Source organism: Dama dama, chromosome 3 (assembly GCF_033118175.1).
Source record: "Dama dama isolate Ldn47 chromosome 3, ASM3311817v1, whole genome shotgun sequence".
Lineage (NCBI taxonomy): Eukaryota > Metazoa > Chordata > Mammalia > Artiodactyla > Cervidae > Dama > Dama dama.
Window position 1 is genome coordinate 62,604,252 of NC_083683.1, and position 11,530 is coordinate 62,615,781.

Below are 11,530 nucleotides of genomic sequence, written 5' to 3' on the forward strand. Positions count from 1 at the left end.
TCCTGACTGCATTCATTTGCTAGGGTGCCATAATAAAGTACCACCAATTGCATGGCTTAAACAGAAATTTATTTTCTAAAGTTCTGGAGGTTGGAGGTGTGAGGTCAAGGTGGGGTTGATTTCTTCTGAGGTCTCTCTCTTGCCTGCGTGATGGTCATTTCCCTGTGTCTTCATGTGACCTTCTCTCTGTACTTGTCTGTATTCAGATTTCCTCTTTGTGTAAGGATACCAGTCATACTGGACTAGGGCCCACCCTAATGACTTCATTTTACTTTAATTACCTCTTTATAAAGATTCTGTCTCCAAATATATCACATTCTGAGGCACCAGGAATTGGGACTTTGCACTGGTCCTAATGTCTGCATTCACTAAATTTGTTGAAACCTAATGCCCCCTGTGATGCTATGAGGAGGGAGGGCTTTTGGGATGTGCTTAGGTCATGAGGATGGAGATCTCACAAGGGGGATTAGTGCTCTTTTTATAAAAGAGAGCCCACAGACACCCCTTACCCTTTCTGCCACATGAGCTGATGATGAAAACAGCCTATGAACCAGGAAGAGGACCTTTAAACTAGACACTGAATATGCCTGCACCTTGATCTTGGACTTCCCAGCCTCTAGAACTGTGAGAAGTAAATTTTTGTTGTTTATAAACCACCCAGTCTATAGTGTTTTGTTTTGGCTGCCCAAATACTTCATTATATGAATTGTCAGGGGGTACAACTCAGCCTATAACACTAAGCATTATTTCCCAGCTATTAAACTGAAATAAATTAGTATATAGATACAACCTTTGGTGAGTTTTAGATGTAAATTTGACTCCATCACTAATATCCAGTTGCATAATGCTATACTCAAGTTAACATAGCATCGTAGGTAAGAGAATCTGAATTGGAATCCTTACTGTGTAACCAACTGGTGATTTGGCCTTTGGCACGTTCCTTACCCTTCCTTCCTTAGGTCTTTTACCTCATCTTCATCATGGGAATAACACCACCTTCTTTATTGATTGTTATAAGGATTAAGTGAGATGAATATATCATACAAACTAAGTGTTTATTAATGTCAGCTGCTGTTATTAATGTTATTATTGTTGGTCCAAAGGGAGAATGTACTGAATTGTGACTAAAGATAATAAATAAGCAAATGCAGATAATGACATATAAAAAATGTAAAACAATACCATTTTTTAAAATTTATTTTTCATTGGAGGATAATTGTACAATGTTGTGTTGGTTTCTGTAGCTCTCTATATGTATCCCCTCCGTCTTGAGCCCCGCTCCCACCCCTGTAGGTCATCACCGAGCACTGAGCTGAGCTGCCCGTGTTACACAGCAGCTTCCTACTAGCTCTTTCACACACGGCAGTGTGTGTGTCAGCGCTACTGTCAGTTCATCCCACCCTCTCTTCCCCCATTGTGTCCACAAGTCCATTCTCTAGGTCTGCATCTCTGTTCCCGCCCTGCAGATAGGTTCAGCAGTACCAGTACCATATAGGTTGCATATGTATGTATTAAAATATGATACTTGTTTCTCTCTTTCTGGCTTACTTCACTCTGTAACAATACCATTTTCTTTACTCTCTAACAAGGTCATTATTTTTTTTTTACCCAGCAAATCATTGTTTGGTTCAGGAAATATAGTTTCTTTAACTACTGGTGTAGTTACATTTTGTAAAAACAACCACAGTCATTCATATATGATTGCATCAGTGACTTTATATGGCTCCTCCTTTTTTACTACCAGTCAGCACTGCCATATGCATCCCTGTATCTCCCCAGTGTGCACAGATAGGAGAGTTTGCCTAGGTAGGGAATATACCTAGCAGTGGGACTGCTGGACAAAAGGGCATATCCAGCCTCAGTTTACTACTGTAAGTCAAGGTGAAAATATGCAGACTGCACAGAGAATAAGAAAGTGGCATTAGCAGGACTGTGACAGGCACCTGAATGTACAAAGTACAGCAGGGAAGTAGGAGGAAAATAGGAAAGAGCAGTATCTGAGAACTGTTTTTATTGAGTATAATTTGGGGAAAGAAGTGCAGTAGGCCCTTCTGCCCACCTTCACTTCTTTTCTCCAGATCTCACACCTGGCTTTTATCCACTTGATCCACCTCTTGGGATTAGTGGTGTCAGCAGTCGGTTGTGGGTCTTTTTGGAGCAGCTGGGAAGTTAGCTTCTTTCTGCTTGTTCTCTTTGTGAAGCTGTGTTTTGAAATTCCTATCACCTAGTGCCTGGGCAACAAGGAGTTACCATTTGAATCCTATTAAGTCTTCCTAGTCCTTCCTAAGTGACAGTCAGAGCAGGAGTTCCATGGGTGAGGTCTGAGTGTAGAGGCACCATTAGGTGGTGCTGGTGGTGTAGCATGGCTTTGAGATGGAAACCATTCTGCTTGCCAGGTGTTCAACTGCCTCCCATCCCATAGGCTCTTTCTGGCTCTGTAATGGAGATGAAGCAATGTTCAGTTTGATCCTTAAACATTATTACATCAGGGGTTAAAGTTTCCTAAAGACAGTAGTTTGGTTCCCATCATCCTTGTATCGGAGAAGGCAATGGCAATGCACTCCAGTACTCTTGCCTGGAAAATCCCATGGACGGAGGAGCCTGGTGGGCTGCAGTGCATGGGGTCACTGAGTCAGGCATGACTGAGCGACTTCACTTTCACTTTTCACTTTCATGCATTGGAGAAGGAAATGGCAACCCACTCCAGTGTTCTTGCCTGGAGAATCCCAGGGACAGAGGAGCCTAGTGGGGTCTGTGGGGTCGCAGAGTCGGACGCAACTGAAGTGACCTAGCAGCAGCAGCCGCAGCATCTTTGTATAGCCAGCACAGTGCCTATCACAGAATGCATACTCAAATGTATGAATGAGGGAATGAATTAAGGATTTTTAAATATACCAAGGCCATTTAACTCTTCTGTTGGAACTGCTTTTATATGAACTGATGAGGAACATGTTAAAAAATTATTTTCTCTCAATAATGCAGTCTAGTGAAAGTTGCTCAGTCATGTCCGACTCTTTGTGACCCCATGGATAATCCGTGGAATTTTCCAGACCAGAATACTGAAGCCGGTAGCCGTTCCCTTTTCTAGGGGATCTTCCCAACCCAGGGAATCAAACCTAGGTCTCTCGAATTGCAGGTGGATTCTTGACCAGCTGAGGGCCAGGGAAGCCCAATGTAATCTAGGATTCAACCTTTTAAAGCACCAGTTGTGCAGAATTATGGCATATATTTAACACCATGACATTTTCATAACATAATTTTTTTAAAAATCTGTGCCAAGTATCTATTCAAAAGTCTTGGCCTGGTATGTTAAGCAAGGTGCTGTCAATTTGGACTGTCTGAAAGTGAGTTCTAATTTAAAATACAATGTGAACATTAGTTTTGGGAGGGGTGGCTAAGATCTGATATATAGTTAACTTTATTATAGAAATCCAGTTGCTGTGAAGGAATTTAATCTCTCAAGAAAGCAAGTTTTTCAAGCCGTTTTTTTTTTTTTTTTTTTAATACCGTATGTTATGAGCTTTCTCCAGCTTCTGTTCCATAAAAAAACCTTGCTGTATTCATATGGAGTTTAGTAACTTCCATATGATGCACAGTTTCTTCAAGGGTGCAAATTTAAAGAAAAAAAGGTACCCATTAATTCTTAGAACTCTTACAAGTAACCTGACAGTTTACTAGGCTATGGTTATAGAATTTATTTCCTGGTTTTAGATATATGTTGTAAATCTCTAGAAAATACTGCTTGCAAATAGTCCTGTGCATGTTTGAATTTATTACGTAAAAATGATAGAGTGGCCATTTGTTGAACTCTTATATCCCCTACGATTATTAGGTTGTATTAGCTTCATTCTATAGATAAGGAAGTCCAGGCTCTGAGATATTATTCATATCACTCACAAGAAGTGTTAGAACCATAAATACCACAGACCTGTACTGTTCCAAAGCCAATACTATCAGAAACACATGTAAAGCAATCATAAAAAGAACTGGTGATATTTGTGATCAATGTGACTACCACCTACGCCAAGTATCCTAGGCTAAGCACTGCGTCTGGTACACAGTAAGTGATTAGTCAGGTAAACGTGAGTTGAACTGAATTAGTTTGATCATTTTACCCTTTGAACTTGTATATGGGATGAAAAGAGGGTTTTTGTTTTTGGTAACAGCTTTGTAAAGTATAACTGACATACAATGAATTGCTCGTATTTAAAGGATATCGTTTGACAAGTTTTGACGTGTACAACGATGAAACCATCAGTTGGGATGGGGAAATTTAAGGGCTGTAAATAAAGATGATCTTAATTTGGCATCTAAAAGAACAGATCACAGTGGTGAAGGTCCTGCGAACGGGGAGGCGCGACAGGAAACCTAAAGGTCGGCTCTGAGCTCCCAACCTGACGGGCAAAGTCGTCTGGCGGTTATCCCTCCGTGGTTAGTCTCAGGGCTATCCCGCTCACGCTCAGGACGCAGGACTGGCTTGTGTCAAGAACCCTTGACTCGGGTGCTCCGTCGCACTCTCCAAAACCAACTTCAGAATCTATCTGGGAGGAGCCCAGCTCCCGGTGCGGAACTTACCCAAATATCAGGAAGCGCGTCACCTTCGGACTCCAGAGGACCCGCCTCTCCAGGACATCCGGGACATTTTGGTTCCCGGCAAGCAGTGCGCCACCCGGGAGGGGCGGGCCAGAGGAGAGGGTTGGCCGGAAGGCGGAAGTGCAGAGAATTCCGGTCGGCGTGAGCATCGTGCGTTACTTGAATTCCTGGGTTTTCGCAGGTGAGTTCTTTACCGCATGACTTTAGTGAGGCGTGGGCCGTGGTACTTGATTCCGCCGCCTATGGAGAGTCTCCTCTCAAATCTTGCCCCTCTCTGGGCAAGCTTGAGCCCTGTCCAGAGAGGCGGGCTTCGCCTAGGGTCTCCCGTCGTCTTGGCGGCTCTGGTTGGGCTTCCCAGTGCTCTGTGGGAAGTGGATTCCTCCTTCAGCCCAGCTCAGGTTAACCTCGGCCCTCAGAGTTGTGTTCCGTAACCTTTTTCTTCCTGCCCCTCGCAGGGCTTGAGTTGTACACAGGAAGACAGAGTTAGTTTGTGATTGCTGGCGTCCAGAAATGTTAACTCCACCAGTCATCCGTTCAACGAGTGTTTGTGCACAGCATTACGCACTGGGGGATCCAGCAGTGAGCAAGATCTATTTATCCACTGCCTTCGTGGATAAATAGACCACAGACCACCGGGAATGACAGAAAACAAACAATTTTAGATTGTAACACGTATTAAGAAGGAAAGAAAAGAATGATGTAGAGAATAAAAGGAGGCGAGCTTAACAGAGGTCAGAAAAACCCTTTCCGAGGTACTGAAGGATTAGTTCCTAGGCGAAAGAAGGAGTAAAGATACTGAAGTCAACGTCATTTGGACACTTCTCTCTCTTTTTTCAAAATAATGTCTTCTTTTATGTAACTGCTTTATTGATGTGTACTTAGCACAACAAACTGCACATAAAGTGTGTAGAATATTTTGAAATATATATACACAGACAAACGTAAATCTGTGGGCACAATTAAGATGATGTTATAAGTCATACCTATAAGTTTCCCTCTAAACTCTTAATAATCTCTGCAATCACTTCCCAACCTTCATCACATTCCCACACTTGTTGTCATTGATTGGGCTATTTTCAGATGTAATTGTGGAGGGGTGGAGCATAGGAGATAGGAGTTGAAGGAGGCAGGGGCCATGTCACAAATAACCTTGTAGATCTTGAATATGTGAGGTGGAAAATCGTTAATTTCAAGAAAGACTGTATATGCCCTTCAAGTTTTTAAAAGCTCACATTGACTAGTCTGTGGGGGACAGGCTGGGCCTAAGGGGTGGAGAGAAATCAAGAATAGAAATATACAAGTTTGAAATACCTGCTGGTTTTGTCACAAAGTCATGTCCTACTCTTGCGACCCCATGGACTGTAGACTGCCAGGCTCCTCTGTTCTTGGGATTCTCCAGGCAAGAATACTGGAGTGGGTTGCCATTTCCTTCTCCAGGGGATCTTCCTGACCCAGGGATCAAACCCATGTCTCCTGCATTGCAGGCAGACTCTATCAGCTGAGCTACAAGAGAACCCCTTGAAATACCTAGATTGACTTAAAAGGGTGGATAATGAGGAAAATTGGGGTGGGTAAGATCACCTGTAGGTTTGGGGGAAATTAAGATGCAGTTAAAAGATTTAGAAAATATTTTGTAAGTTGTTACATGAATGTAAGGAGACGGTGCTCTTCGTGTTTTGGAGGAAATTAAATTTCTACATCATGTATGGTTAAATTTCTACATCTCGTATGGAAACTATAGGAGCTTTCAGAATTGGCTGACACAGTACAGTGCCAGTGGCCACAGGGAGTTTGGTTTCGTATTTTCGTTATTTGGTGGCTGTCGGATTTGGTGATTTAATTGTTATTTAGTGGCTGTATATGCCTTATTGAGCCTCACATAATTTGCACATTATGCCATCATAATCCATGAACAGAGTGAAGAGTTTACTTTCCAATTGTTCATGGGGTGCAGAGATACCTTTTGACTTGGTTTTCCAAAGATTTGCCTTTTTTTTTTAATAGTAAATAGTTGCTTTAAAAAATGTAATTTTGTGAACTTTCCAGGTAAAATATGGCTAAAAGTTTACGGAGTAAGTGGAAAAGGAAGATGCGTGCTGAAAAGAGAAAAAAGAATGCCCCAAAGGAGCTCAGCAGACTTAAAAGTATTCTTAAAATAGATGGTGATGTTTTAATGAAAGATGTTCAAGAGATAGCAACTGTGGTGGAACCCAAACATTGTCAAGAGAAAACGCAGTGTGTGGTGAAAGATGAAACAGGTGAGATTATGGTTTTAAAAAAAATTTTTAAACATTATATCAAACTTCCCTTTGTGACTTTTTCCTTTTCAACTATCTTCCATTCTTTCTCACACTTGCTTCTCTACAAACCTGCCATGCCGCATAATTTTTTGTAGCTGCTACTAGAGATTCTATGCTGAGCTAGTTTAAAGCCAGTTCATGTGAGTAAGCATGTTTTGGATTATTCAGAACCTTTGGTGCTTATACAATAGCCTAGGTGAAGTGAAGTCGCTTAGTCGGGTCCGACTCTTTGCGACCCCATGGACTGTAGCCTACCAGGCTCTCCCGTCTATGGGATTTTCCATGCAAGGGTACTGGAGTGGGTTGCCATTTCCTTCTCCAGGGGATCTTCCCAAGCCAGGGACTGAACCCAGGTATCGAACCCAGGTCTATCCACATTGTGTGCAGATGCTTTACCGTCTGAGCCCCTAGGGAAGCCATTACAATAGCCTAGGTGTCTCAGAAATAGACAGTACTGTGGGAATAGACAGACCTAGACACACGCTTGTTGGAAGGGTACAGAGGAATCAAGAGCTAGGCAGGATAGAAGGAGATCTCCTCATTTTACCCTTTGCCTGATCTAGGTTCCATTCTGAGAGTCCTCTGTCGTTACTACCTTAAAGATCTGTTTCCCTGTATTTGGTTTTGACAGATTCTGGGTGCTGTGTTTTAATATAGTCTGAAGTTGGAGGCTGTATATAATGTGTCATTATATAATATGTATATGTATTATACATAATAAATGTATTATATATTATATATGTATTCTATGTATATTATATATGATATATGTATATAATCTCTATATAATAGTCATTATCCCTGGTCTCTCTTTCCTTTATCACCCACCTGTAAACCATCAGCACATCTTGACTATCTCCAAAATGCATTAGGAATCTATCCATTTTTCTTCTGCTTTCACGCTTTTACTTTAATGACAGTTATCTCTTGCCTGAACCACAGTAGTAGCCATTTTACTTCTGTCTCAGCTTTTGCTCATTTCTGACCCGTTTTTGTCACATCACCCAGTATGATCTTTTTAGGATGTAGGTCAATTATGTCACTCCCACGCTTCTATCACCTCATTATCTTTCCATGTGTTTACCACAGCCTGCCTGGTCCTACTTAATCTCATTCCAATACTTCCCTTTGAAAAGGTCCTAACCACAGGCTGAAGTTTGCTTTGTTATTCTTCCCTCAACAGTACATTGAGAAGTCCATGAGGGCAAAGCTTATTTGGACCACGGTATCTCTAGAACTGCACCCAGAATAAACATTCACTGACCAGTTATTGAATGGCTATTATATATCTGGCACTGTTCTAAGTCCTGAGGCAACAATGATGAATAACAGAAGTGGTCTCCATCCTAATGGGATTCACATCACATTGGAGGAGACAGACAGTAAACGAGACAGATGAACTGATATAATGTCAGGTAGCAGAGTTCACAGAAGACCTGTATACCCTGGTGAGTTCCCGGAGGAGGACATTCTGGCCATGTCCTCCACAGTAGATGAGGTTGGTGATAGCTGGACCAGAGCGTTGCCGTGCTGAGCTTCTGTTAGAATAGCTGGGTGCCTTGAGTGTGACCTGGGTAAAGAAGTGTTCAGCTCAGGGTATCCGGTCTGCTCTGTCATCAGAAGCGTGCTGCTTGCTACTGAACCTCTTCCAGGTACACTTCAGTGAAAGTGACCAGTCATTCCTAACAGTTTATTTTCTTCTTAAGGCCTGTCTGTCAGAAGGGTGAGTGTACTTCTTATTGACGCAACTATTTTAGTTAGCTCAAGAAAGCAATTAATCTGAGAAGTGTTCTTTTAACTCACATGTTTTCAGAACCATATACTTACCCCTAATGCAGTAATTCAAATCCGTATCTCCTAAATGTTTTCTATTTAACTTTTACTTTCGTAAGGACAATGGTAACTGTTTTCTTTTTTAAATTTATTTTTTATTGAAGTATAGTTGAAATGTAGTTTAATTGCAATGTTATGTTAATTACTGCTATATAGCAAAAGTGTTATATGTATACATTCTTTTTCACATTCTTTTCCATTGTGGTTTATCACAGGATGTTGAATATAATTCCATATGCTATACAGTAGGACCTTGTTGGTTATCCATTCTATATATATGTGTTTGTATCTGCTAATCCCAAACTCCCAATCCAGCCCTCTCCCGCTGCCCTCCCCCTTGGCAGCCACCAGTTTATTCTCAGTAGCCCTGATTCTGTTTCTGTTTTATAGGTAGATTCATTTTTGTCATATTTCAGAGTCCACTCATGAGTGATACCATGTATGTCTTTGTCTGACTTACTTCACTTGGTATGATAATCTCTGGTTGTATCCATGTTGCTGCAGATGGCATTACTGCATTCTTTTTTTATGGCTGAGTAGTTTTCAGTTGTGTATATGTACCACATCTTCCTTATCCATTCATCTGCTGATGGACGTTCAGGTTCTTTCTGTGTCTTGGCTGTTGTAAATAGTGCTGCTGCAAACACAGAGGTGCATGGATCTTTGTGAATTATAGTTTTGTCTGGACGTATGCCCAGGAGTGGATTGCTGGATTATATGGTAATTCTATTTTCAGTTTTCTGAGGAACCTCCACACTGTTTTCCACAGTGGCTGCACCAACCTACATTCCTACCAGCAATGTAGGAGGGCTCCCTTTTCTCCACACTCTCTCCATCATTGTTATTTGTAGACTTTTTAATGATGACCACGACCAGTGTGAGGTGGTACCTCACTGTAGTTTTGATCTGCATTTCTCTGATAATTAGCAATGTGAACATCTTTCGTGTGCTTATTGGCCATGTGTGTTTCTTTGGAAAAATGTCTCTGTTAGTCTTTGCCTATTTTTTGATTGGATTGCATACCAACCTTCTTTAGAAAGTTTCTTAGTGATTAAACAGATGATGTTTCTAGTTCCTCACAGATAGTTTTTATGTCTCTCATGGTTGTGGGAACACTTGGCATGTGTGTGATTCTCCTGAATGTGCTGTAAGGAGTGTTTTTTGAGTATGACTCAAAGAGCATTGCACAAATAAAGGATGTGTACTTTTTTTGCTTTTGTAGTTGCGTGCCACTTTTAAATTCAGTGTCCTCATCACATTAATGTGCTTTATCATGGGGCTGTTTCTTCATTTGTGAGTATTACTAGCTTTTCCATTTTTTATTCAGATGACATGAAGATGGAGACTGATAATAAGAGAAACAAAAAGACTCTTCTGGATCAGCATGGGCAGTACCCCATATGGATGAACCAGAGGCAAAGGAAAAGACTGAAAGCAAAACGTGAGAAAAAGAAGGGGAAAAGCAAAGTAAAAGCCATGAAGGCAGCAAAGGGTTTGACCTGGTAGACTCTGAAAACTTGAAAAATGCCACATGGGGCGAATTGATCAGAAAGCATACATGGATTTCAGCTTCCACCAAATGAAAACTTTATTTCCATTTTTTTAACTTGGCCTTTTTCTTCAATTCAAGCCCAACATAACTCCTCAAATTTGGTAACTTGAATAAAATATTTTATTTGATGAGTGAAAGTACACTGATATTTTAATTGCATGTTGTCCTCTCTGCGGGGATTATCAGACATCAGGATTCTCTCAAGTGTTAATACAGTTGTAATTGTTTGGTCTTAGAAAAAGTAAAATATGACATCATGCTGACAAATTTGAACTAACTCAGATTTAAAGTAAACTGTTGTTATCACTTGAAAAATATGTCAGTGGATCATATAATCAGTACTTATTTGGAGTTTTGATTTTGTATAATTCAGAATAAAAGATACATCTAGATCCTGAAGATCTGTCCTTTACCATATCCTTAAGGTTTTCTAATAGTGGAGAAGACCAGATTCTTCACTTTAATTTTTAAAACTCTTAAATTTTTAGGTAGACTATTGACATGTACAAATTAGTGTGTTCCATCTTTTCAGAAGATTTAAACATCCTGGGAACTAGTTTAATGTTCTTCCGTTTTTATATTATTCTCAGAGTATAGTTCTCAGATTTTCTGGATGTATTGTGAAAAAAATACATTACATGGTCACATCAGTTTGGGAAGTGCTACATTCTTGAAGATTCAAAGAAAATATTAGCTTAGGACAGCATATCTTGGAGATACTGCACATTGTTCCAAACCACCACAATAAAGGGAACCACATGAGTTTTCTGGTTTGCTAGTGCATATAAAAATTATTTTTATACTAGTCTATTTTGCAGCAGTCTTTTATGTTTAAAAATATATATACCTTAAAAAAATAATGCTATTGGAAAAATGGCACTGATAGGCTTATTTGACAGAGGGTTGCCACAAACCTTCAGTTTGTTTAAAAAAAAGTATGTGCAAAGTGCAATAAAATGAGGTCTGCCTATGTGGTCATGTAGAAATCTAGCAGACTTCTAGGTGTTAGGGACCCAGGGAACAAGACAAGGTGTTCGCCCTCAGAAGAGGCTGTTAGCTTCTTAGGAAAACCAAGTTAAAAGTGAGACCTATTAGAATAGTCACTTAATCATAAAGACACAAATGTACTGGGCACGTTGCTAGGCTGGGACACAATATAGAAATAAAAAGGACACAACCCAGATCTTTTAAGAGATGTGAAGCTGAAATTTAACGCTAATAAAGTCTTAGGATCATTTTATATAATAAACTT

General features: G+C 40.4%; 1 protein-coding gene across 1 annotated transcript; it reads left to right on the plus strand.

Annotated features, from left to right (window-relative positions):
- Positions 1-4,622: 4,622 nt before the first annotated feature.
- LLPH (LLP homolog, long-term synaptic facilitation factor) lies at positions 4,623-10,670 on the plus strand. The gene is made up of 3 exons (XM_061130660.1): positions 4,623-4,774; positions 6,640-6,851; positions 10,054-10,670. Exons 2-3 carry the CDS (start codon positions 6,647-6,649, stop codon positions 10,230-10,232), a joined length of 384 nt encoding a protein of 127 aa, XP_060986643.1. The 5' UTR covers positions 4,623-4,774; positions 6,640-6,646; the 3' UTR covers positions 10,233-10,670.
- The last annotated feature ends 860 nt before the right edge of the window (positions 10,671-11,530 follow it).

Excerpts from the sequence above, each read along its gene's own strand:
- LLPH (XM_061130660.1), top strand. The coding sequence starts at position 6,647 with ATGGCTAAAAGTTTACGGAGTAAGTGGAAAAGGAAGATGCGTGCTGAA. Across the intron at positions 6,852-10,053 it reads TGTGGTGAAAGATGAAACAG|ATGACATGAAGATGGAGACT; the intron begins GTGAGATTATGG and ends TTTTTTATTCAG.